We start from the raw sequence: 26,593 nt of genomic DNA, 5'->3' as shown, positions 1-26,593 counted from the left end.
TCGTGGTACAAGAATGAGTGCCAAGTTTTCTAAACTGCTGTAAGCAGTTACACAGCCTGGTCAGAGCTCAAAGATAAAAAAAAAGGGCTTGTAACATTAATTTAAAGACCTCCAAATTGTGGGAAGGAAATGATAGAGGAAATCTGATGTCAGATTAGAAAGATAAGTAGGAACAAAATTATTGTTCTGGGAGTTTTTAATTATCTACTTATTAATTGGGACAGATAGGGATTAGGACAAAGAGGGAATAAGTGGAGAAAGGTGAATGGAATTTCTAAGATGTGCATAGGACTCCTTCCTCAAGCAGTATGTTAGAAGGCCTTGCTAGATCTGATTGAGTAATTGAGCTAAATTGGGGTGAGCATCTTGGCGGTAGTGAGGACTAAGAATAATAATGAAAAAACTGAAGGAGAATGTGAGAAAATAAGAAATTAAGATTAGGAAAACTACAAGGGAGCATGAGAAAAAAAGTCCAAAATCAAAAGGAACAGTAAAGCATCTAAGTATATCAGTAAAATGATGTGAGGTGGGACCTGAGAGGAAAGGACTATCAACTTGCAGATCAACAAAAAGGGTGGAGGTATTTAAATAAGTATTTTGCATCTCTCCCTACGAAAGAAAAGGGTATCAAACAGTAGGTGAATCCTGAAGTGGCTGAGAGCGAGATGAGTGACATTATGAAGGATAAAAGAAATTTATTTTTATTCGTTCATGGGATGTGGGCGTCGTTGGCAAGGCCGGCATTTATTGCCCATTCCTAATTGCCCTCGAGAAGGTGGTGGTGAGCCGCCTTCTTGAACCGCTGCAGTCCGTGTGGTGAAGGTTCTCCCACAGTGCTGTTAGGAAGGAAGTTCCAGGATTTTGACCCAGCGACAATGAAGGAACGGCGATATATTTCCAAGTCGGGATGGTGTGTGACTTGGAGGGGAACGTGCAGGTGGTGTTGTTCCCATGTACCTGCTGCTCTTATCCTTCTAGGTGGTAGAAGTCGCGGGTTTGGGAGGTGCTGTCGAAGAAGCCTTGGTGAGTTGCTGCAGTGCATCCTGTGGATGGTACACACTGCAGCCACAGTGCGCCGGTGGTGAAGGGAGTGAATGTTTAGGGTGGTGGATGGGTTGCCAATCAAGCGGGCTGCTTTGTCCTGGATGGTGTCGAGCTTCTTGAATGTTGTTGGAGCTGCACTCATCCAGGCAAGTGGAGAGTATTCCATCACACTCCTGACTTGTGCCTTGTAGATGGTGGAAAGGCTTTGGGGAGTCAGGAGGTGAGTCAGTCGCTGCAGAATACCCAGCCTCTGACCTGCTCTTGGAGCCACAGTATTTATATGGCTGGTCCAGTTAAGTTTTGGTCAATGGTGACCCCCAGGATGTTGATGGTGGGGGATTCGGTGATGGTAATGCCGTTGAATGTCAAGGGGAGGTAGTTAGACACTCTCTTGTTGGAGATGGTCATTGCCTGGCACTTGTCTGGCGCGAATGTTATTTGCCACTTATGAGCGCAAGCCTGGATGTTGTAGGTAAGTTAGTTATACTAAAGGAAGGCAAAATGCCACAGCCTGACAGAATAAATTCTAGGATACTGTATGCGATAAGGGAGGAAATTGCACAGACACTCGGTATTATATTTTAGGGCTCTACTGTATGTGGAGGACTGGAGATTGTACCCATTTCTACAAAGGGAGTCATAACTAATCCAGGTTAATTTACCTGCAAATTGGTTTAACATCTGTGGTAGGGAATTTTTTTTTTTTTAAAAGTCTTTAATTAAGGGTGAAATTACCAATTATCTAGATAAAGAGGAAACAATTAGAAGTTGCCAACATGTATTTCAAAAGGGACGATCGTGCAGGACAACCCTCAATTACTTGAGACAGTAACAGACATGGTAGAGGGGACAAATGCAGTGGATGCAATACACAAGATTAAGGGTAATGGAATTAGAGGAAGTTAGCAAACTTGATTAAAAATTGGTTAGGAGGGAGAAAACAGAGTAGGAGCTTTTCCAGCGAGCTTGGAAGGAGGTAGTGGTGCAACTTCTGTTCGCTGTGTACATCAACAGGCCTAGAGGGAGGGTGCTGAAATTTGCTAATACCAAAATAGGAAGTACAGTTAATTTCTTAGAAGACCAAAGAAAGCTGCAACGGAATATTAATAAGGTGGTGGTACGGGCTAAAAAATGGCAGATGGAATTCAATGTCAGCAACTGCAAGGTGATACATTTTGGTAAAAAGAGTAATTATACTCTGAATGGAAGCAGGCTCGGTATTGTGGAAGAGCCGAAGAACTCTGGTACAGGTTCACAAAACATTAAACGTGCACCTCAGGTTAATAAGGCTGTTAAATAAAACTAATGGAATTCTAGGTTTTATCACAAGAGGTAAAGAATATAAAAGTGGTAACGTTGAGCCAATATGAAACCTTAAGACGTCAGTTAAAATACTGTGTACGGTAATGGGATCCACATTTTAGGAAGGGCATTGAGGCTTTAAGAGAGAGTGTAACATAGCTTCACTCGGATGCTGCTATGAGGAAATACAAATATGAATAAAGTCTTCAAAAATGAGGGCTTTTTTTCATTAGAACGCACAATACGGTGCAATATGGTAAAAGTATTTTAAATTACAAAAGGGTGGGACAGAGTAGATAGAAGCAGACTGTTTTCAGTAGTTCATAGGTCAAGAATGAGGGGCCATAGATATAAGATTAAATGTTAGAGACTGAGAACAGAGCAAGATAAACTTCTTTAGAGACTTGTGAAGATGTGGAATTCACTTTCAGGGTTAGTGGATGAGGCAGAAACTATGTCAACATTCAAAATTCGACTCGATAGGTGGATGAAGGGATACGGTAAGAGAGGGTTAACACTTCCATTTGCTCATGTGGAAGGTAAACTCCGACAAGGACTAGTTGTGATGAATGGCCTGTTTCCATGTTGAAACTTCTATGTATTTCTATGTCAGAAAAAGCATTACACAATTACAATGTCACAATGCATAACAAACTGACTCACCTTTTTACACATACTGTAAATCATTTCCAAGTATTTGGTGTCAGACAGTAGTGTGTCTGTGTCCACGGTTATATAATTGTGCAAGAGAGGCATCATATCTGAAAATTTGTAAAAAAGCTTTGAGCAATCAAATTCACTGAATTTTATTAGTTGTTATTTCCCTCCCTCGATATTTAGCTACAAAAAGTGTTAAAGGAACATTTTAAAAGGACCACTGAAGGGAAGGAAAGGGAAGCAAATCAAAACAGAAAATTCAGTAAGTGCACAGCAGGTTGATCAGTATCCGAAAGTGAAAGATGCATTTGACGTTCATTTACATTTTTTGATTTCATATTTCCATTATCTACCTTTTTTTAAAACCTTGAAAAAAGCAGATTTCTAAAATCTTACCGTTGTCTGCTAGTCAGGAAACTAAGTTACATGTGACGTATGTTTAATTCACAAAACCATTCTGAATATTATCTTTGCAGTCATTGGAGTACAAGGCAAAACAATACAAGATTATGTGAACGTACTCAAGTAAGTATAGACAAACACACTGCTCTCAATTAATAGTCCCATCTCTCAATTCTCTCCCTTTCTCCCCCAAGCAACACAAGTATCTTACAAGAGCAGCATACTTGGGATTATTTCAATTCAAAACTCCCCAAAAGTCTGTAAGTAAATGTCCCACTTGACATGGAAGTGAATGCAAAAAATATAGACCAGGAAAAAGTGACAAAACAGCACAATGACCATTGATCTAAAGATAGCGCAGCAGCGTCTAAATTTAAAAACTAAAAATATTTAATACCCAATACTGCAAACATCTGCATTAAGCCTGCTCTTGCTGGCGGTGCACATTTTTCTTTAAGCTTTTCACTCTTCATTCCCCATTCACTTCACCCACCCCCCACCCCAAATCACATTTTTGAAGTTGGAATATTATGCTGAGGTGCAATTCCCCAGGTATCAGTTGCCCTTTTCCAAATGACCATCTGTTATGTCTGCACCTAGATAATTAGCGGTCTCTCTCAGCCAGTCCTGATTTTGCCCTTGTCCAATTTCCACATATATGCACTTTCTACAAGGGATGACTTGACATCAACCTGGAGTAAGAAGCCTGCCCGATTTTTTGCATTCCCTAGCCCAAAGACACGAAGGCCAATTGTAGCACTCCTACCAAGGACAACTAGCTCAACACAATTAGGGGACTGATGTGACCTTTCTCTTCTGTAAAGTTCAGCAGGACAATCGACACCAGTAACCCCGAGATAAGTTCGCCTATGCTACTTATTTAACTCCATCCAGATGAGACTATCTAGACTAGATTTCTCCATGGCTACAATCAGCTAACAGTACACACAGTTCCATGTTATAGACTTGTGTAATTGAACATCATGATTCAGAATTAGCAAATGAAGGCAGGCAAAAATGATTGAGGTTGAGATTATGAACTCAATTTCCTTGACTAGATGTCAATTGTTTAGTTATTGGGCTACCATTACTTGAACTCATGGCCATTGTGTACTTATGTATATCTATTTGCTATTCATATTATTTTAGAAGACCCTCTTGGAAAGGCTGTTGATGTCTTGTACGCATTAAAAGTCTGAGCTGTGTTTTTTCTTACCAGTATAATAGTCAAAACCATCTTGTTGGAAGACGTCAAATACAAGAGGCAAGAGCTGCCACATTTGTAGTGAGACTTGTTGACAAGTCAGACTATGTGCCAAAGATAAGATTTCTTCATAAAATTCTGAAATAAAAACAAAAGGTCTCAGTAATCTGCAAATGTAAAATCCAATTACTGTACTACCACTGATAAAGCAAGACATAACATACCCAGCACATGCTGCTGCAAGACAGTCCCAATAACCTGCAAACAGATGCCTTCCAGTTGCTGCGTGATCTGAAGTGAAATGTAAAATTTAGTTTGATAGTAGACAAACTTTGAAATCATTAGCAAAAAATACCATTAAAATGTACATAGGATCTACTTGAAACATCTATATTGTCTATTCCTAAGCTTCAAGAATATAGCAATTCTGTGGGTGAAATAGTAGTATACTAACTGGATGCCTGGCATTACCCCACAAGGAAATTAATTTTGTTGATTCAAAGAAAAAAAAAATTTATCCAAGTAGAACAATGATCCAAGCAGAACAATCCAAGCACAGGAATACCAATACAAATTACCTACAACGAAACATCAGGAAGCCTGAAGCCATTGCTTTTGGGTCCCAACCATAAAACTCCGCTTCTTTGTCACTTACTCTCTCTCCCTTACCACTTGCTCAGATTGAACGAGTCTAAGAGAAACCTTGGAGTTCCATTCAACCCAGATTCAAGCCCCTATCCTTAACTGTCACCAAGAATGCTTACTCCCACCTGCCTCTGCTGTTTAATTAAACACATTTTTACCACCTCAAGACTGCATTTCTCCTATGTCCTCCTTGCCGGTCACCCTCCATAAATTCAGAGTCCAAAATTCAGCTACTTGTACTACACTAAGCCCTTCCAGCATCAAGTCCTGCTCGCCCATCATCTTGTCCTCTAACCGATACTGGCTCCCTGTGCCCTAATATGTTGAACTTTGATAAAAATAAAAAATCCTCCTCTTCAAATCCTTCCAGGGCCCCACCGTGCCCTACATCAGACATCTCCTCTAGGATTATATTCTCTACCACAGCCTTTGGGCTGCAGTCTGGTCTTTCGCACATCATGCCCTCCTATCTTCCCACCTGTGGTGGCGAAGCCTACAGCTGCCTTGTCACTACTTTGTAGAACTCCCTCCATAAACTTCTCTGTCCTCCACCTTCCCAAAAGGTATTTTTCAACCAAGATTTCAGTCACCTCCACCAGTTCTTCCAATGCATTTCAATCAGCAGAGGTTCCTTTATCCATTTTATTTATTTTCTCTCCCCCCTCAAAAGTGCTGTGGCATTTTTTCTACATTAAAAACATTTTATAAAAATGAAAGTTTTTGTTGTTGTTGTTTTCCTACCAAAGTGAATCTCTCATTTCCCCACATTATATTCCATCTTACCACCTTCTTGCCCACTTACTTAACCTGTCAATATCCCATTACAGACTCTTTGCATTCTACGCTAGATTGGGAAATTAGGTTAAAGGGTATGACGGGTGATCAGCAATGGCAAACATTTAAAGAAACATTTCAATATTCTCAACAAATATACATTCCATTGAGAAATTATAGCTCCATGGGAAAAGTGATCCATCCATGGTGAACTAAAAGTAGTTAAGGATAGTATTAGATTTTTTATTAAAAAATCTATAAATGTTGCCAAGCAGAACAGAAAGCCTGAGGATTGGGAGAGTTTTAGAAACCAGCAAAGAATGACCAAAAAAAATTGATAAAAAAAGGGAGAAAATAGAAAATGAAAGTAAACTAGCAAGAAATATAAAAACGGATTGTAAGAGCTTCTACAAGTACGTAAAAAGGAAGAGAGAGTAGCAAAAGTAACTGTAGGTCCCTTAGAGGCTGACACAGGAGAAATCATAGGTTATCAGGAAATGGCAGATGTTAAATAAATATTTTGTATCTATCTTCATCGCAGAAGACAAAAAAGGCATACCAGAAGTAGTGGGGAACCAAGGGTCTGAGAGTGAGGAACTTAAAAGTAATTAATATCAGTAGAGAAAAAGTACTCGAGAAACTCGGGACTAAAAGCTGATAAATCCCCTGCGCCTGATTGCCTACATCCAAGGGTTCTAAAAGAGGTGGCTGCATTGGTTTTGATCTTCCAGAATTCCCTAGATTCTAGAACGGTCCCAGCGGATTGGAAGGTAGCAAATGTAACACCACTATTCAAGAAAGGGGGGAGAGAGAAAACAGGGAACTACAGGCCATTTAGCCTGACATCAATCATCTGGAAAATGCTGGAATCCGTTATTAAGGAAGTGGTAACAGGGCACTTAGAAAATCATAATATGATTAGGCAGAGTCAACATGATTTTATGAAAGGGAAATCATGTTTGACAAATTTAGAGTTTTTTTTGAGGATGTAACTAGCAGGGCAAATAAAGGGGAACCAGTGAATGTAGTATATTTTGGATTTTCAAAAGGCATTCAATCAAGGTACCACATAAAAAGGTTGTTACACAAGATAGGGGCTCATGGTGTTGGGGACACATATTCGCATGGATAGAGGATTGGTTAACGGACAGAAAACAGAGAGTAGGGATAAACGGGTCATTTTCAAGTTGGCAGGCTGTAACTAGTGGGTCGGTGCGTGGGCCTCAGCTATTTACAATCTATATTAATGATGTAGATGAAGGGACCGAGTGTAATGTATCCAAGTTCGCTGACTATGCTAAGCTAGGTGGGAAAGTAAGCTGTGAGGAGGACACAAAGAGTCTGCAAAGAGATATAGATAGATTAAGTGAGTGGATAAGAAGGTGGCAGATGGAGCATAACGTGGGGAAATGTGAGGTTATTCACTTTAGTAGGAAGAATAGAAAAACAGAATATTTTTTAAACGGTGAGAAACTATTAAATATTGGTGTTGAGAGGGATTTGGGTGTCCTCATACAAGAAACACAAAAAGTCAGCATGCAGGTACAGCAAGCAAATTAGGAAAGCAAATGGCATGTTGGCCTTTATTGCAAGAGAGTTGGAGTGCAAGAGTAAGGAAGTCTTACTACAATTGTACAGGGTTTTGGTGAGATCGCACCTGGAGTACTACGTACAGTTTTGGTCTCCTTATCTAAGGAAGGATATACTTGCCTTAGAGGCGGTGCACAAAGGTTCACCAGATTAATTCCTGGGATGGGAGGGTTGTCCTATGACGAGAGATTGAGTAAAATGGGCCTATGTTCCCTGGAGTTTAGATGAGAGGTGATCTCATTGAAACATATAAGATTCTGAGAAGGCTTGACAGGGTAGATGCTGAGAGGTTGTTTCCCCTGGCTGGAGAGTCTAGAGCGAGAAGGCACAGTCGCAGGATAAGGGGACAGCCATTTAAGACTGAAATGAGAAGGAATTTCTTCACTCAGAGGGTTGTGAATCTTTGGAATTCTCTAAACCAGGGGCTGTGGACGCTGAGTCGTTGAGTATATTCAAGGCTGAGTTAGATAGATTTTTGGACTCCAGGGGAATCAAGGGATATGGGGATCGGGCAGGAAATTGAAGTTGAGGTCAAAGATCAGCCATGATCTGATTGAATGGTGAAGGATGCTCGAGGGGCCGAATGGCCTGCTCCTGCTCCTATTTCTTATGTTCTAATCTTATGTTCTTAAATAGCTGAGGCGCAAGCACCGATCCCTGCATCACTCCACTAGTTACAACCTGCCAACTCGAAAACGACCCATTTATCCCAACCCTCTGTTTTCTGTCCGTTAACCAATCCTCAATCCATATTAATATATTACCCCCAATCCCATGAGCCCTAATCTTGTGTAACAACCTCTTATGTGGCTCCTTATCGAAGGCCTTTTGAAAATCCAAATATACTACATCCACTGGTTTCCCCTTATCTACAGTGCTCGTTATACCCTCAAAAAATCCTAAAGGTTTGTCAAACATGATTTCGCTTTAATAAAACAGTGTTGACTCTGCCTAATCAGATGATGATTTTCTAAGTGCCCTGTTACAACATCCTTAATAATAGATTCTAGCTTTTTCCCTACTGATGTCAGGCTAACTGGCCTCGAGTACACTGTTTTCTTTCTCCCTCCTTTTTTGAATGATCCAAGTATAACTATTACAAAATATACTCAGTGTAATTACCTGTCAGCACAAAATAATATGCTAATGCATTTAGACAAACACATACTGGACTAAAAACAGAAAATGCCACAGCACTCAGCAGGTTAGGCAGCATCTGTGGAGGGAGGACGGTAGGATTAACGTTTCAGGTCAACGACTGTTCATCAGAACCGTCTCTCTCCACAGATGCTGCTTGTCTGCTTAGTGTTTCCAGCATTTTTTGTTTTCATTTAGATTTCCAGCATCTGCAGTATTTTACTTTTTGATATAGTGGACCGAAACTGTACATCAGGGTGCAAACATCTGGTTCCACAGTTAAACTGCATACAACCAACCCAGTAAACTAACAAAAGTTAAAGGTTCTAACAAAAATCCACCATCTGAAGAACTAACCTCTTTGTGATCTTCCACAACACTAAGGAGAGTATCAATGGTATTAAGGATTCCCATCGCAGTTACTGCTTTATCATCACTGCCCTCTTCATCTGGACCAGTCTGTATTACTTGGTTAAAAGTCATTGCCTAGAATGAAAACAAAGGCTCTGATCTTATTATGAGTCTCTATATCTATAAAAGGAGCTGCCTGCTTTCAGTTCAGTTTTATCATGACTGAAACAAGCAATTGTCCATTCGCAGAGAACAAACAGCAAGTTGAGTAAGCAGCAGGGCACTTAGGGGACATAACATGCAAACAGTAGTAGAGTTATCTGGAATTATGCAGTTGTCATAGACTCATTAGTTGATCATTTCATCTGCAAGTGAATCTAACATAACAATCAAACTGCTTACCAAATGCTGAGTCATCTCCACTGCAATGGGGGTCACCTCTTCACTATATTCACAAATCATTTTCTGAATCACATTAGTTAAGTCATCATTCTCAGTCTCTCTCACAATGTGTAGTAAGGCCTGCATCACAGGTCTAATAAAAGGCTTGATGTACTCCTTGGCTATAAAGGAAACACAATGCACAATTTAGTTTTTTGCCAGAGAATGAATTGATTACTCTTGGCGGGCAAAGACTTAAAGACATTTCCATTATTTGTTCTTAAGCTTCCCCTATGCCACACACTTTCACCTGACAAAAGGAAATGGAGCAAGCTGGCTTTAACCCTTTAAACAACCCAGCAACAGATGCATAATGCAGCCAGAGATAATTCTTCTGTTGAGTATTTCTCTTTCTAGGCAGGACTTAATCTCTCCTCAGTGCCCCTATATTCTCCACCAACACAATGTCTGGATATTTGCATGCTTCAAACTGTAAAATTCACTGTGCCACAGTGGGCCAGGCCACATGATTTCCTCAAACACCTAGGGAGTAATTTTAACCTATCCTGCCAGGTGAAGAAAAGGTGGATTCGGGTCAGCGCCCATTTTATACCCTGCTTGGTTTTACACTCCACTGAAGTCTGTTTCCCACCAGGCAAGATAGGTTAAGATTACCCTCCTTGTCCTCTTGGCTAAGAAAGGGAGAGCAGAAAGGAAGTTGCATTTTTATAGCATCTTTAACTTCCTCACAATGCCCCAAAGTGCTTCACAACTGATAAGTGATTACATTTCAGAAAGTAGTTTATGTAGGCAGTAGCCAATTTGCTCACAGCAAGGTTCCACGAACAGCAAATGAAATAAATGACCAGTTCATCTGTTGAAGGATAAGTGTAAAACTCTGGAGAGAAAGCTTGCACTTGTGCTAACCATGTGAGCATTTCTGACATAGTAAGAATTCAGTATAATGTTTGGAGTTAAATTAGAAATATTAAGGACAACAATTTGAAGGATATTGTATCTATATTCTTAATCAGCCCAATAGACTGAAGAAAGAAAATCTTGGCAGGAGTATGAGGGGGTGTTTGCATATCCTACCATAAGGAACACAGTGAATGAAGGGAGAATTCTATGGAGACCTGCCATGCTAGATCTCCTAATCAGTACAGAACTGCTCAGATGTAGCTTCTGGTGCAAGCCCTATGGCTCGGTGCCACTGAGATGAGCAGTGAAATCCACATCCTATTCACTTCTGGTTCACAGTACAACAAAGCAGGTTTAAAATTTCAAACCCCCCCCGCCCCCCCCAGTCAATTCTTGCAGCAAATAGGGACCAGCTAGCCAACATTTTAAACATTAAGCGGAAAGGAAACATTGTGTGTATGGAATACTTCCTCAGTGGAACAGTCTAACTTGTTTGAAAAACGAGGGACAGGTGGTCTGCCAATCAATATGGAAAGCATAATTGAAGAAAACATACTTCATCGTCTCCTTATCAATTGGTGAGCTTCTGCATTTTGCTTTTAGAAGCAGTAAGTGGACAAATTCGGTATTGGTTGGCAGTGGGATGGAAGAAGACGATGACTACGAAAACAAAAGAAATACACTGCAATTCTGATCCACTGTTCACTTGGAAGGCAGTGGTGAAAAGAGAGAGAGAGAGAAAAAAATGGAAAAGGGAATACACTATCCATTCCAATTCTAGTCAAAAGATATCTTTCCACTCTTTTCAAAGTTAAATATGCAACAGAAGGGATAAATGCCTCCCTCAATATAGCATTCACCTTACAAAATGAAGGAAAAAAAGTGCACATTCGAAGTTCCAAACTTTTGTTACCTTTCTCCTGGTTACTGATGAGGACCTGAAGAGCTATAGCAGCCTCCACTTTCACAGGCATTTCTTTATCTTCAATCAGGCACCGTCGGGTCAGCTCCAGTGCAGTCTGCAAGTTCTGGTCATTCTTAAACTTAACCTCACAGAAATAATGAAGGACCCAACAAGCCTAAAATGATAAAAGTCAATGTTACAGTCCTCACCAATTATACCACCTGTGGTTATTGCGGCCAGCCGTTTATACCAGCAACTAACATTAGCCATTTGCTACGTCCATCAATGTCGATGACAAAGGCAATGTCAGGTTAATTAGAAACGCTACTTGTTTTTCCATCCACCTCACATAACGAGCAAACAGTGTTAAAACCCAACATGCCCGATGTAAGCAGTGGGGACTGTACTGATTTGCAGAAAGTCAGCAACTATGGATTAAATAGAATGCATTTAAACCTTTTCCAAAAATGTTGCAGCTCCAAAATTTTATTTGAAATATGCTTTAAGCAAATTTGTTTGAGAACTAACAGAAACCAAATGCACTCACTACAATCTGCCACCAGCTGCTGTTCCCAACATCACAAACCAATGGACATTTCTATATTTGATATATGCAGCATAACGTTGTGTCTTAAAACTTTCTGCCTAATGGTCCACATTTCCAACCATTCACCCACCTCCCTTTTTGGTTTAAGAGTTGTTGAAAAAAACAATTAAAAAAATAATTTGCTGGAGTTTCAATCATTTTAATAAACTATGCTCGACTTTACACAAGTTGACCTGACTTTCAACTAAATCAAGCCTGATGACACTAGTTCGAAAGTTACATCACTAATTTATTTTTGGGCACACATATCTTCAAGGATTTCAAGTCACTTTCTCATTTGATTTCCACAAATTGTAGAAAATTAGAAGAGAAAATGGAGAGAAAAAAAACTATTCATTAAGTTACAAATGCTGAAAATCTGAAATAAAAGCTGTTGGGAATGGCAACATATGTCTAAATCTGGATGTAATCTGGGAGGGAGACTTGGAGGGATGGTATTCCCAACTTTCTACCCCATTGCCAACATTACCTTAATTTGTTAAACCAACTTTATTTAATGAATTTGTTTTTTTTTTGCTAGCATTCATTTCATTCAGTTTCAAAGCTTCATTACCCATCGCCAAATTTATTCAAATTATTTTCTACTTTCTCCCCAAGGCTGCTTTCCATAATCAAAGCCTGCATATTTACTTAATTTCTCCAAGTTCATGAGAAATTGCCAATTTTATTCAGTAAATATATTTGCTGTTCCCCATTCTATGCAAGATTGCTTTCAAATTCATATTTATTGAATTCACCTTACGAGTGTGCAGCTAGTTTACTCTTTTGAAATAATCGCTTGCTACACAATTCCTCACTTTTCCTATAGCATTGTTTCCTTCCCCCGACCCAATGTAACTTCAGACTTGCAACTTGAAGTATGTGGCAACTACTTTTTTTTCCAATGTTGTCCCCTGCTATGCTTCAGTTTAATTTTTGTTTCATTCCACTTTCTTCCTACCCCCAATGAGAGACCCACTACTCAATGTTAAATTTAATATATACCATTAAGGTAAACACTATAGTTTTTACAGGCAATGCATCATTCGCAACCTACATTGGCCTGTTTTAAGCCACAATTCTTGTATGTTCTTTGTCCATCAGGCCAGCCCCCTGGCCCATAGTTTACACAATTACTGTTCAATGCTGAAAACCAGCTATAAGCTAGCAATGGTTTGAGAGCAGGCACACTCTGGGCTACAAAAACAAACAGGCAGAAGACTGTTGGTCTGCCTTGTCCTGTGCCACTAGACCCATGGCTTACCTCCTCTCAATACCAACAGATCCCATCTCTGGGACCTCCCTCCATTGCTTCTAAAACCAGGAACCCCACCTCTTCCAACTAGAAATCAGGATTCTCCCCCTCCCCCACTCTCCAGGACTGCCTAACTCAAGGACCCCTACTTCAATGCTGCCAAAACTCAGGATCCTCCCCCAATACTGCCAAACACCTACCTTGAATCTGCTATATCTTACCATGTATAAAAAGGAAAATAGAATAAAGGCCACAATTAACAGTTTTCATAGAAACCTGACAATTCATAGAATCATAGAAGTTACAACATGGAAACAGGCCCTTCGGCCCAACATGTCCATGTCGCCCAGTTTATACCACTAAGCTAGTCCCAATTGCCTGCACTTGGCCCATATCCCTCTATACCCATCTTACCCATGTAACTGTCCAAATGCTTTTTAAAAGACAAAATTGTACCCGCCTCTACTACTGCCTCTGGCAGCTCGTTCCAGACACTCACCACCCTTTGAGTGAAAAAATTGCCCCTCTGGACCCTTTTGTATCTCTCCCCTCTCACCTTAAATCTGTGCCCCCTCGTTATAGACTCCCCTACCTTTGGGAAAAGATTTTGACTATCGACCTTATCTATGCCCCTCATTATTTTATAGACTTCTATAAGATCACCCCTTAACCTCCTACTCTCCAGGGAAAAAAGTCCCAGTCTGTCTAACCTCTCCCTGTAAGTCAAACCATCAAGTCCCGGTAGCATCCTAGTAAATCTTTTCTGCACTCTTTCTAGTTTAATAATATCCTATCTATAATAGGGTGACCAGAACTGTACACAGTACTCCAAGTGTGGCCTCACCAATGCCCTGTACAACTTCAACAAGACATCCCAACTCCTGCATTCAATGTTCTGACCAATGAAACCAAGCATGCTGAATGCCTTCTTCACCACCCTATCCACCTGTGACTCCACTTTCAAGGAGCTATGAACCTGTACTCCGAGATCTCTTTGTTCTATAACTCTCCCCAACGCCCTACCATTAACGGAGTCGGTCCTGGCCCAATTCGATCTACCAAAATGCATCACCTCACATTTATCTAAATTAAACTCCATCTGCCATTCATCGGCCCACTGGCCCAATTTATCAAGATCCCGTTGCAATCCCAGATAACCTTCTTCACTGTCCACAATGCCACCAATCTTGGTGTCATCTGCAAACTTACTAACCATGCCTCCTAAATTCTCATCCAAATCATTAATATAAATAACAAATAACAGCGGACCCAGCACCGATCCCTGAGGCACACCGCTGGACACAGGCATCCAGTTTGAAAAACAACCCTCTACAACCACCCTCTGTCTTCTGTCGTCAAGCCAATTTTGTATCCAATTGGCTACCTCACCTTGGATCCCATGAGATTTAACCTTATGTAACAACCTACCATGCGGTACCTTGTCAAATGCTTTGCTGAAGTCCATGTAGACCACGTCTACTGCACAGCCCTCATCTATCTTCTTGGTTACCCCTTCAAAAAACTCAATCAAATTCGTGAGACATGATTTTCCTCTCACAAAACCATGCTGACTGTTCCTAATTAGTCCCTGCCTCTCCAAATGCCTGTAGATCCTGTCCCTCAGAATACCCTCTAACAACTTACCCACTACAGATGTCAGGCTCACTGGTCTGTAGTTCCCAGGCTTTTCCCTGCCGCCCTTCTTAAACAAAGGCACAACATTTGCTACCCTCCAATCTTCAGGCACCTCACCTGTAGCGGTGGATGATTCAAATATCTCTGCTAGGGGACCCGCAATTTCCTCCCTAACCTCCCATAACGTCCTGGGATACATTTCATCAGGTCCCGGAGATTTATCTACCTTGATGCGCGTTAAGACTTCCAGCACCTCCCTCTAGCACATCCCTAAAATACCAGTAAAATTCCCAGAATACCATGCAATGCAACTGGACTTAATTCAGTTTCTGAAGTACTGATTCTGATAAAACCTTGAGTGTTACATGGCGTAACATTATAAAACAGCATTCTCTGACTCACAATAGACAGTATCATGGGAGATTCACAAGTAGATTTAAAAAAAGTCAGGGTGGGGTCCAAAGTGGCTGATCCCTCATTTCTAAACTAGAAGATGTTGTTACTGGTTTGCCTCAGCTGGGTAACCACAGTCAGTTTTCACCTGAACAATTCGATGAAGAACTACACAGAAGCAAGAGGGGGCAGGTTAAACTGATATTAGCTTGCCTTGATGTTATGGGGCAATTACAAAGGGACACTGGTATCTGATTTGGAGCGACCCACCCTCAAAAGCTAAAGGCAATCCACAAGGAGATGAAATAGGGAACATATGAACACAAACTCACCCTTGCTCTCATGTAGCCCAGCTCACTGCTGAACAATGGGAATACATGGTTCTGCAACATGAATTCCATCTGATCCTTGTAGATCTTTTTCTGTTTCAGGAAAAAAAAATAGCTGGTTAAACCTATTTAAAATTGAGACCACAGACAGATCATCAATTGTGCACAAACATAAAAAGGAAGAAACTCAACTATGCATTTCTCCACTTTTTTTTTCGGTGTGAAGATATGCATTCTTTCAATTCTCCGGCAGTCTCCTCAGCCACCCACCAACTGCAATTAACAGACCCACAACTTCCAGGATGCTGTCAACTTCTAGGAACCATGCAAGAGTACTCCCCCTGACACCACCCTAGTTTGCCTATAGGATTGGAGAAAAATCTGGCACCTGCTTGCTTCTTCCCCACAGCAGCTTAACCAAGATCACCTGCACAGCGACGTGGAGGAGACGACAAGCACAACATACTGCATAACACCACCTTGTATTTTCTAATGTTGAACAGTGTAATCCATTCTTTCTGCCAGGGGAGAGACAGCACATAACCGTGCAATTAAACAGGGCTTTCCTTTATGTATCACTATATTAATCACCTTTAATAGTACTTCTGCTAGGGAGCCAATCATATGCAAAGCGCCATCTTTTTTCCGTGGATCAACAGTTGGTTCTGTAAGAATCTGGTAACAAAATCCCATTGTTTTTTGCAACACCTGAATCAAAAAAATTACATTGGGAGGATTAATACTTATACCGAAGCGTTGATTATAGTTTACAATATTGCAGTACAGAAATAAATGGAAAGACAAGGGCCTAAATACCTTTTAAAAACAAAACAATGGTTGTAGGTAAACAGATAATGCACAAATTCAATCCATTCAAGCAATAATTCAAAAACAAATTTAAGTGCTTTTTTGTGCAAAGATAGTATTTTGAAGGCGAGACTTATTCATAGAATCATAGAATTTACAACATGGAAACAGGCCCTTCGGCCCAACATGTCCATGTCACCCAGTTTATACCACTAAGCTAGTCCCAATTGCCTGCACTTGGCCCATATCCCTCTATACCCATCTTACCCATGTAACTGTCCAAATGCTTTTTAAAAGACAAAATTGTACCCACCTCATTATTCCCAGACACGCATTTGTAACTGTTTCCAAACCTCCACCTATGCTACTGGGAGTGCAAGAGTAGTCCAAGAGTTGACAAACCTTGCAGTTGGTCAGGAATTCAACGATGGGAGGATCTCTCAGAATCCCAGGGTTCCAGCCCTCCACAGCACCATCTGGTGGTGCTGTACCACACTGCATTACACATCAGAACCCTAAAAATATCAGCACACAAGGCCGCAATTCAGCCCAACCTGCCTGTGTTGGCTCTGCATTGGAGCTACGAACTCTCATCCGATTTCTCTGGGCCGTGTAATATTTTTCATCTAATATTTGTATAATTTGCTCAAATATCATGATTAGTGTCTACGTTGTCTTTAAACATGAGTGTTTTACTCAGTAAGATCTTCTGATCTCAATTTATTCATTTAAGCATTAAAAAGTCAATTACTGCTACCAACACTGAAATGCTGAGAAAAAAGTATTAATTGGGAATACCTTCTATTGCATCCTTGCCCCAGCATCTTTCGTAAGTTTAACTAAATTAAAAAGTTACATATCATTTTAATTTTTATATCGATCTCATCTTTGGAAACTAGAGTTATTCTGGTAATTCACATCTCAAAAGCTGTCACTGGACATACAGAATGCTGGAAAAGCCACTTAGGTGGTCTCAGCTACTTAGTTAATTGAATTGGACGTTGGTCAGCACTGAGCTTGTCTTGCAACACTGCTAGACCACATGATCTAAAGTTTCCCTACGGCCAACAGTGCTTGTAAGCGCTGCAATCCAGTTGCAAAACAGCACTGAACAGACACTATGCGCACACTGTCCGTGGCCAAGGCCTAAACCAGCAAAAAAAGCTCCACACTAATATTTTTAAGTTAGTAAGTAAATAATTACAGCATTTTGTGTACACATTTGTAAACGGTAGGACAACAGCCCAGCTAATAGCAACATCTGAAGATTGTAGTGAAATACTCACTTCCTTTCTCTTACTGCAGGCCGTGTACAATAATGTCTGAGCAGCTGTCGTTGGAGAGATGAAGTCTTCAAACACATCTGCACATAAAATCCAGGAATTAAGTACTATAAATTACAATAATGATGATTAAATGCCCAATTGCAAGTTGAACACGTTTAAATTGTTAGATTTAAATCAAAATAGCACCCATACCGAATTTAGCCACAAGATAATACCTCTAAGGGCATTAATAGATGACCCAAATTCAAACTGAACTGCAATACCCTTACAATTTGTACACTGTAGCTTCCTTCAGATTTAGTAAAGATAGTGACCAATAGCAAATTTTCTCAGTATAAGAAGCTCACCTGCTGAACAATTTCAAGTACAACTCAGGAAAAACTTTTACAAAGCCAGCAAAGAGCAGCATGCTAAAATCACATCATAGAAAATTTACGGCCATTCGGCCCATCGTGTCCGCACCGGCTGAGAAACGAGCCACCCAGTCTAATCCCACTTTCCCGCATTTGGTCCATAGCCCTGCAGGTCATGGCTCCTCAGGTCCACATCCAGGTATTTTTTTTTAATTAGTTGAGGGTTTCTGCCCATACCACCCTCTTAGGCAGTGAGTTCCAGGCCCCCATCACCCTCTGGGTGAAAATTTTTTTCCTAATTTCCACTAATCCTTCTACCAATCACTTTAAATCTATGCCCCCTGGTTATTGACCCCTCCGCTAAGGGAAATAGGTCCTTTCTATTCACTCTATCTAGGCCCCTCATAATTTTGTACACCTCAATCAAATCAGCCCAGCCTATCCAATCTTTCCTCATAGCTAAAATTCTCCAGTCCTGGCAACATCCTCGTAAATCTCTTCTGCACCCTCTCTAGTGCAATTACATCCTTCCTGTAATGTGGTGACCAGAACTGTGCGCAGTACTCAAGCTGTGGCCTAACTAGTGTTTTATACAGTTCCAGCATACGCATACAATCAAACCATGCTGCTCAATACAAAAAAAAACCTTTAAGTAATTTATGTGGCAGCTAACTTTTAGCCAGGGCACTGTCAAAAAACCATCAATTGTGAAACTCTACACATTTAACGTGCCAGCACCTCAAGAGTTGAATACATTTCGCTTGTTGTGGGGATGGGTTTGGAATTACGGAGAGGAAAAAAAATGAAGTAGGAATAGCATCATATTTGAGTCTTACAGACCAGTAAGATCCCAGTCTATGCTATATTAGCTGATCCCAGACAGGAGAACACGAGGGGTACTACAATCTGACTCAGCACCCCTAAATTTTGGAGGAAAAAAAAGTCAGGATCCTCAGTCCTGCTGATCAGTATCCATAATCAAACAATTCCTGCTGTAAATGCACATATGGTCAGTGGGATTGGATTCAGCTGCAATGCTCCATGTGGAGCCGGCAGATGTAGGAGGGGTTCTAAATGAATTTTTTGCATCTGTTTTCACTATGGAGAAGGACGACGTAGACATAGAAATACGGCAGGGGGACTGTGATATACTCGAACATATTAACATCGAACGGGAGGAGGTATTGGCGGTTTTAGCAGGCCTAAAAATGGATAAATCCCCAGGCCCGGACGAAATGTATCCCAGGCTACTGTGTGAGGCAAAGGAGGAGATTGCGGGGGCTCTGACACATATATTCAGAACCTCTCTGGCCACAGGGGATGTGCCAGAGGACTGGAGAACCGCTAATGTAGTACCATTATTCAAGAAGGGGAGTCGGGAAAAACCGGGGAACTACAGGCCAGTGAGCCTAACATCAGTGGTAGGAAAATTATTGGAAAAAATTCTGAAGGACAAAATTAGTCTCCACTTGGAGAAGCAAGGATTAATCAGGGATAGTCAACATGGCTTTGTCAAGGGAAGATCATGTCTGACTAATTTGATTGAATTTTTTGAGGGGGTGACTAGGCGTGTGGATGAGGGTAACGCAGTGGATGTGGTATACATGGATTTCAGTAAGGCCTTCGATAAAGTCCCCCACAGGAGACTGGTCAAGAAGGTACGAGCCCATGGAATCCAGGGTGCCTTGGCACTTTGGATACAAAACTGGCTTAGTGGCAGAAGGCAGAGGGTCATGGTCGAAGGTTGTTTTTGTGACTGGAAGCCTGTGGCCAGTGGGGTACCACAGGGATCGGTGCTGGGTCCCTTGCTGTTTGTGGTCTACATTAATGACTTGGATATGAATGTAAAAGGTATGATCAGTAAGTTCGCTGATGATACAAAAATTGGTAGGGTGGTAAATAGAGAGGAGGATAGCCTCAGTCTGCAGGACGATATAGATGGGTTGGTCAGATGGGCGGAACAGTGGCAAATGGAATTTAACCCGGAAAAGTGCGAGGTGATGCACTTTGGAGGGACTAACAAGGCAAGGGAATACACAATGAATGGGAGGACCCTCGGCAAGACAGAGGGTCAGAGGGATCTTGGTGTGCAAGTTCACAGATCCCTGAAGGCGGCGGAACAGGTAGATAAGGTGGTAAAGAAGGCATATGGGATATTTGCCTTTATTAGCCGAGGCATAGAATATAAGAGCAAGGAGGTTATGATGGAGCTGTATAAAACACTGGTTAGGCCACAGCTGGAGTACTGTGTGCAGTTCTGGTCGCCACACTACAGGAAGGATGTGATCGCTTTGGAGAGGGTGCAGAGGAGATTCACCAGGATGTTACCAGGGCTGGAGCGCTTCAGCTATGAAGAGAGACTGGGAAGATTGGGTTTGTTTTCCTTGGAGCAGAGGAGGCTGAGGGGGGACATGATTGAGGTGTACAAAATTATGAGGGGTACAGATAGGATGGATACTAAGGAGCTTTTTCCCTTCGTTGAGGGTTCTATAACAAGGGGACATAGATTCAAGGTAAAAGGCGGGAGGTTTAGAGGGGATTTGAGAAAGAACTTTTTCACCCAGAGGGTGGTTGGAGTCTGGAACTCACTGCCTGAAAGGGTTGTGGAGGCAGGAACCCTCACAACATTCAAGAAGCATTTGGATGAGCACTTGAAATGCCATAGCATACAAGGCTACGGACCAAATGCTGGAATATGGGATTAGAGTAGACAGGGCTGATGGCCGGCGCGGACACGATGGGTCGAAGGGCCTCTCTCCGTGCTTTTTATCCAACCATAGACTCTATGATTGGATAAAAAGCCTGCTGCCACCCATCGTCTAGGTTCAACATGAACAATGCCTATTTGGATGAAATATCCACCGGCAATATAGTACATGTAGAACCATACCACAGCAAGGAATTAATGCAGAAGAGGGTAGGAAGAAAGAGCAACCACAGATGTTCAGGGGCCATTATGTCTGTGCCAACTTTTTGGTAGAGCTATCAAAAGCTAATCGCAGAGATTTGGTGGAAAAGGCAAAGGACAAATTTAAAAAATTTTTTTTTTAAAAAAGGCCATTTAAACAGGCGGCTATATCTTTATAATTGAAGCAACGATACGTATTTTTAAATCAACAATCCCACTTATGAGGTAAACACAGCACATCTTACCAAATTTCATACGAATATATTCATATGGATCCTCCTGCCAGAGCTCCTCATCTGCATCTGTGTAGCACATCAAGGGGAAGACAACATCTTGGATAATGCCCTGTGAACAGCAAACAGAGCTTGTTTAAATTAATATCTCAAAATAAAATCAGCAGATTTTGTTTCAATTGGTACAAAGACTCAAAAAATAATTTGGTTAGGGACAGTAATTATCAATTTTGTTTATCACCCATATCTTTTATTCCTGAAGGTGGTGATTCTTGTTGGGGTACAGTTCCATAGGTATTACAGCTCTCTTATATCTTAGCCAAACAACCATTCTTAATGCGAGCCAAGACAGTGAATGTCTGCAGGTTTTCCAACCACAGGTGTCATCATAGCCACTGTTCTCATTCAATGTATTTTCCAGCAGGAATTACTGGATCAGGAGTAGGGACCTTAACTGATGATTTTCCCCTTCCTTAGCTCAGGGACACAAAAGCCAATGTCGCAGTTCCTGCTCCCACCAATCCCCAAGTTGAGCTCACTCAATCTCTGGCCTTTCCAGTTTACATGTTTAGTACATCTTGGAATTATATAGCTGTTCCTTCATCGTCGCTGGGTCAAAATCCTGGAACTCCCTACCTAACTGCACTGTGGGAGAACCTTCACCACACAGACTGCAGCAGTTCAAGGAGGCAGCTCATCACCACTTTCTTAAGGGCAATTAGGGATGGGCAATAAATGCTGGTCATGCCAGCGACGCCCACATCCCATGATCGAAATTAAAAAATCAAGTGGCGCAATTACCTACTGAGCTACCAGGGGAGCCAAGACTTCTAAATTATTTACTGCTTCAGTTGAAAGACATCCTTGCACTATTTCTTCATAGGCATAGCAGGCTAGCTTCTCACTCCTGTTCAATATCCAATGATATCACTGGAAGTGCATATTAAGACAGAATTTGGCTCAGCTGTGTTGCCTCAACTAATTAAGAAGCTGACCAAGTCACTAGCTGGACTCGCATGAAGAATGGCCATTCAGGCAAAGGCATCAGATGACAACCATTGCCCATGGAACAGCACATCTGCAAGCTGTCAACAGCCCCAGGACAGGAAATGGATGGGGGAACCCTGGGTTCATGACTCCACTGATAAGCTCACAGACCATGAACTTACACAACCATGACTCAACAGTCCTGAGCAGATCCTGATTTTGACAACAGCATTATTAAACCAACTAAAAGATAGAAAAACAGAACTCATCTACTTTTTATAATTTGTTCTATATAATAACATTGCTCAGAATTGTTAGGCAAACTATGTTAAACTAGATAGGCATTACAAACAGCCTCACCTGAATATGGGGTTTTAGATTCTTCCAGGTGACAGCATGAGCGACCCCCTGGTTAATGTAGTTCAGTGTTTGCTGCAATACTCTAGGAGCCACATATTGTTTTTCTTTGTACTGATATAAAACTTTCAACAGCACCTGTAACAAGATATACTGAATAAAGGACTAGCTTAGATATGTGCTTAAGAAAATTTCTAGTACAAAGATCTGAAATACATGGTCTGCGCATAATCTAAAGATGTTGCAGCAGTGTTCTGTAGCGTACTATAGTCAGTCACTCATATCTCTATGGCCATCTGCTGGTGATAACCAAAATGACTTGATATAGCTTATATAAATTTGTATCAAGAGTTAATAGCTAAGTGTAGCACACTAATTTAACCTATATATAAAAAAAATAGGTTTCAATCCCAGACCTAATTAGGATTCAAACCACTTCTACCTCAGGAGGAGTTGATAGTTTTACTGAAATACCAGAGAAGTTTTGGAGAAAGATATCCAATGCCGTAGAATTGGATTTTCCATCATTCAATTATATATTACCATTCCTAATGGCAATATGCAAAGTCTATACACTAAACTTTCCACCCCTCCCACTTAGCTGAAGGGGAAAGCGCAGATGACAAAGCAGTAAGGCTCAAAAAAGGACAACTTTTGAGGGCTTGGAAGAACTGCATGGAAAAGATACTGTACCTGCTGGATACTGACAGCATAACCTTTGAGAAATACTTCAGCAAATTCATTATATTCTTTGGAAACATTGCCCGGACTTCCATATCTGGTGGATACAAATACATTTCAGTAGTCATTCATTGAAACATTTGAAGTTTTAGATATGCATTTGGAAGTTTCACAATCATGGCTCCCCCAAATTTGTCAGCGAGTAACAAGCATGCAGATCAGGATAGCCTCATAATTTTGGCTCTTGATCACTATCCAGTGACTCCTGTCGGGAGTGCTTAAGTGTGGACACTGGGTGAGGTCAGGATTGACTCAGCTGTACTGCCCCCATGGTTCAACAGCCGGTCAACACACAATGTCCAAGCTCACACATCAGTGATGGACAACGGAGCAAGGATGACATCTGTGTAACTAAACCCCAGCTTGGAGTAAACACTTTCAGAAACAGAGGGAAAGAGAGAAAAATAAAGTTGCACAGCTTATTCTATAAATTACAATCCACTGAAAAACCATTGGAAAAACCCTCACCGTTCGAACAATCTGGCCAAGATGTGCAATGCCCATTTTTTGCACTTCCACCAAGGGAGCTCAGGTCGATCATCTTCATCAACTTGAAGAGTTTCCTTAAAACCAGCACAAATTCAATTATGAAAACTTGCTGAACACACCCCTATTGGCAGGTGTGCATAATTACAGCATGATGGGGTTTACAGTCAATTACTATTATAGATGCAGACAAAGAAATCTATAGTGGAAATATTTGGCAGGGAATGCACACAGCTACAAACTATATACAGTTTTTAATCAGGAGCTCAAGCTGAGAGATTGGCAAATGGCCTGATTTGCATATATTGATCTGGTCATCACTATGATGCAATGCTCAGTCTCTTGACAGTTATGAAATAAAGCTTTAGAAACTTAAAAAACAATTAATAACAAGCTTATTACAGATGCACCAGCTCACTGGCAGAGGGAGAGAAATGCAGGTAGGAATACTTTGAAGTAAAATATCACACTTAAAAAACTGTAATAGTAAGTATAGAATAAGAAAGCGCAAAAAAGGAAAACATTTAAATTTAAAACATTTAAAATTGTTACATTTTACCGTTATAAGACTAATTGAATACAAACAGTAACATTCCTATAACTGAGTGTTTCTTGCAACATCACATTGCATAAACTTAAGACAGCAGTCTATGCTATTCATCTAGGAAGCAAAAATCCACAGTATAGAATTTTTAAAATCTCATTTCTCTGGCAGTAGTTCAGTAAGAATTTTAATGGATTTATAACATAACCCGCCCACAAACTCACAATTCAACTTCTACCTATATTAGGGGCTTCAAAATTGTTTAAAAAACCTAGTTCCCTAGTTTGTTGTGTTATAAAAGTAAAATAGAAACATGCATCTTTACTCATGTTCCACTCTCCTTGGTTAAAAGGATAGAAACGTTCAGTTCATATATTTAGGCAAACAACACTGGGAAGAAAGGGAGGAGCAAAAGAGAAGGACTTACAGGAGGAACATCCCGATCAACAACAGTTTTGAGTATTTCCATCCATTCCGTAAGGTTTTGTTGGCTTATCAACTCCAACGGCAGAGTGTACTGTAGACAGAAAACAAAATACAATCAATCAAACAAAAGCTACAAAGTTCAGCCTACACTTCATTTAATTCAAAATAAAATCTGTCTTTATAAATTAACACAAATTAAACAAAACTGTTCAGTGGAGTTATTTCATGCAATAATTAAGATTGCCCAATTCCAATTGCATTTACCATCAAGCATAGTACTATAACTGCTAACACAACTAAATGGGACAAAAACTTGGCCCCTTTATTGGTGCATTCCAATGTATGGTGCCACGTAGCAGCAGGCACATGTATACAGACACAGACAGTGGGCAAGAAGGTGACAGATGGAGAATAACGTGAGGTTATTCACTTCGGTAGGAAGAATAGAAAATCAGAATTTTTTTTTATTCGTTTACGAGATGTGGGTGTCACTGGCAAAGCCAGCATTTATTGCTCATCCCTAACTGCCCTTGAGAAGGTGGTGGTGAGCCGCCTTCTTGAACCGCTGCAGTCCGTGTGGTGAAGGTTCTCCCACAATGCTGTTAGGTAGGTAGTTCCAGGATTTTGACCCAGGGACGATGAAGGAACGGTGATATATTTCCAAGTCGGGATGGTGTGTGACTTGGAGGGGAACGTGCAGGTGGTGTTGTTCCCATGTGCCTGCTGCTCTTGTCCTTCTAGGTGGTAGAGGTAGCGGGTTTGGGAGGTGCTGTCGTAGAAGCCTTGGCGAGTTGCTGCAGTGCATCCTGTGGATGGTACACACTGCCGCCACGGTGTGCCGGTGGCGGAGGAAGTGAATGTTTAGGGTGGTGGATGGGGTGCCAATCAAGCAGGCTGCTTTGTCCTGGATGGTGTTGAGCTTCTTGAATGTTGTTGGAGCTGCACTCATCCAGGCAAGGGAGGGTATTCCATCACACTCCTGACTTATGCCTTGTAGATGGTGGAAAGGCTTTGGAGAGTCACTCGCTGCAGAATACCCAGCCTCTGACCTGCTCGTAGCCACAGTATTTACGTAGCTGGTCCAGTTAAGTTTCTGGTCAATGGTGAACCCCAGGATGTTGATGGTGGGGGATGCGGCAATGGTAATGCCGTTGAATGTCATGGGGAGGTGGTTAGATTCTCTCTTGTTGGAGATGGTCATTGCCTGGCACTTGTCTGGTGCGAATGTTCTTGCCACTTATTGGCCCAAGCCTGGACGTTGTCTATGTCTTGCTGCACACGGGCACGGACTGCTTCATTATCCGAGGGGTTGCGAATGGAACTGAACACTGTGCAATCATCAGCGAACAACCCATTTCTGACATTACAATGGAGGGAAGGTCATTGTTGACGCAGTTGAAGATAGTTGGGCTTAGGACACTGCCCTGAGGAACTCCTGCAGCAATGTCCTGGGGCTGAGATGATTGGCCTCCAACAACCACTACCATCTTCCTTTGTGCTAGGTATGACTCCAGCCACTGGAGAGTTTTCTCCGATTCCCATTGACTTCAATTTTACTAGGGCTCCTTGGTGCCACACTCTGTCAAATGCTGCCTTGATGTCAAGGGGAGTTGCTCTCACCTCACCTCTGGAATTCAGCTCGTTTGTCCATGTTTGGACCAAGGCTGCAACGAGGTCTAGAGCCGAGTGGTCCTGGCTGAACCACCAATGGTAAGAAACTATTAAATGTTGATGTTGAGAGAGATTTGGGTGTCCTCCTACAAGAAACAAAGTTAGAATACAGGTACAGCAAGCAATTAGGAAGGCAAATGGAATGTTGGCCTTTATTGCAAGGGGGTTGGAGTACAAGAGTAAGGAAGTCTTACTACAGCTGTACAGATGTAAGGAATCTTACAACACCAGGTTATAGTCCAACAGTTTTATTTGAAAATCACAAGCTTTCTGAGGCTTTCTCC

General features: G+C 41.3%; 1 protein-coding gene across 1 annotated transcript in view; it reads right to left on the bottom strand.

Annotated features, from left to right (window-relative positions):
* The window catches only part of ipo7 (importin 7), a 60,469-nt gene that overhangs the window by 11,564 nt on the left and 22,312 nt on the right, over window positions 1–26,593 (bottom strand). Inside the window, exons 6-19 of the mRNA XM_067993969.1 lie at window positions 24,640–24,729; window positions 23,651–23,745; window positions 23,135–23,219; window positions 22,445–22,579; window positions 21,110–21,209; window positions 17,604–17,680; window positions 16,102–16,218; window positions 15,514–15,603; window positions 11,322–11,487; window positions 9,509–9,669; window positions 9,113–9,241; window positions 4,834–4,900; window positions 4,622–4,747; window positions 3,010–3,107 (exon numbers count right to left, since the gene is read on the bottom strand). Of these exons, the coding sequence (XP_067850070.1) occupies window positions 3,010–3,107; window positions 4,622–4,747; window positions 4,834–4,900; window positions 9,113–9,241; window positions 9,509–9,669; window positions 11,322–11,487; window positions 15,514–15,603; window positions 16,102–16,218; window positions 17,604–17,680; window positions 21,110–21,209; window positions 22,445–22,579; window positions 23,135–23,219; window positions 23,651–23,745; window positions 24,640–24,729 (1,536 nt within the window). The remainder of the gene's footprint in view (window positions 1–3,009; window positions 3,108–4,621; window positions 4,748–4,833; window positions 4,901–9,112; window positions 9,242–9,508; window positions 9,670–11,321; window positions 11,488–15,513; window positions 15,604–16,101; window positions 16,219–17,603; window positions 17,681–21,109; window positions 21,210–22,444; window positions 22,580–23,134; window positions 23,220–23,650; window positions 23,746–24,639; window positions 24,730–26,593) is intronic.

The sequence above is a fragment of the Heptranchias perlo genome, chromosome 12 (assembly GCF_035084215.1).
Source record: "Heptranchias perlo isolate sHepPer1 chromosome 12, sHepPer1.hap1, whole genome shotgun sequence".
NCBI classification, from domain to species: domain Eukaryota; kingdom Metazoa; phylum Chordata; class Chondrichthyes; order Hexanchiformes; family Hexanchidae; genus Heptranchias; species Heptranchias perlo.
The sequence above is the reverse complement of the archived record's forward strand: the minus strand, read 5'-3'. Positions and strand labels throughout refer to the sequence as shown.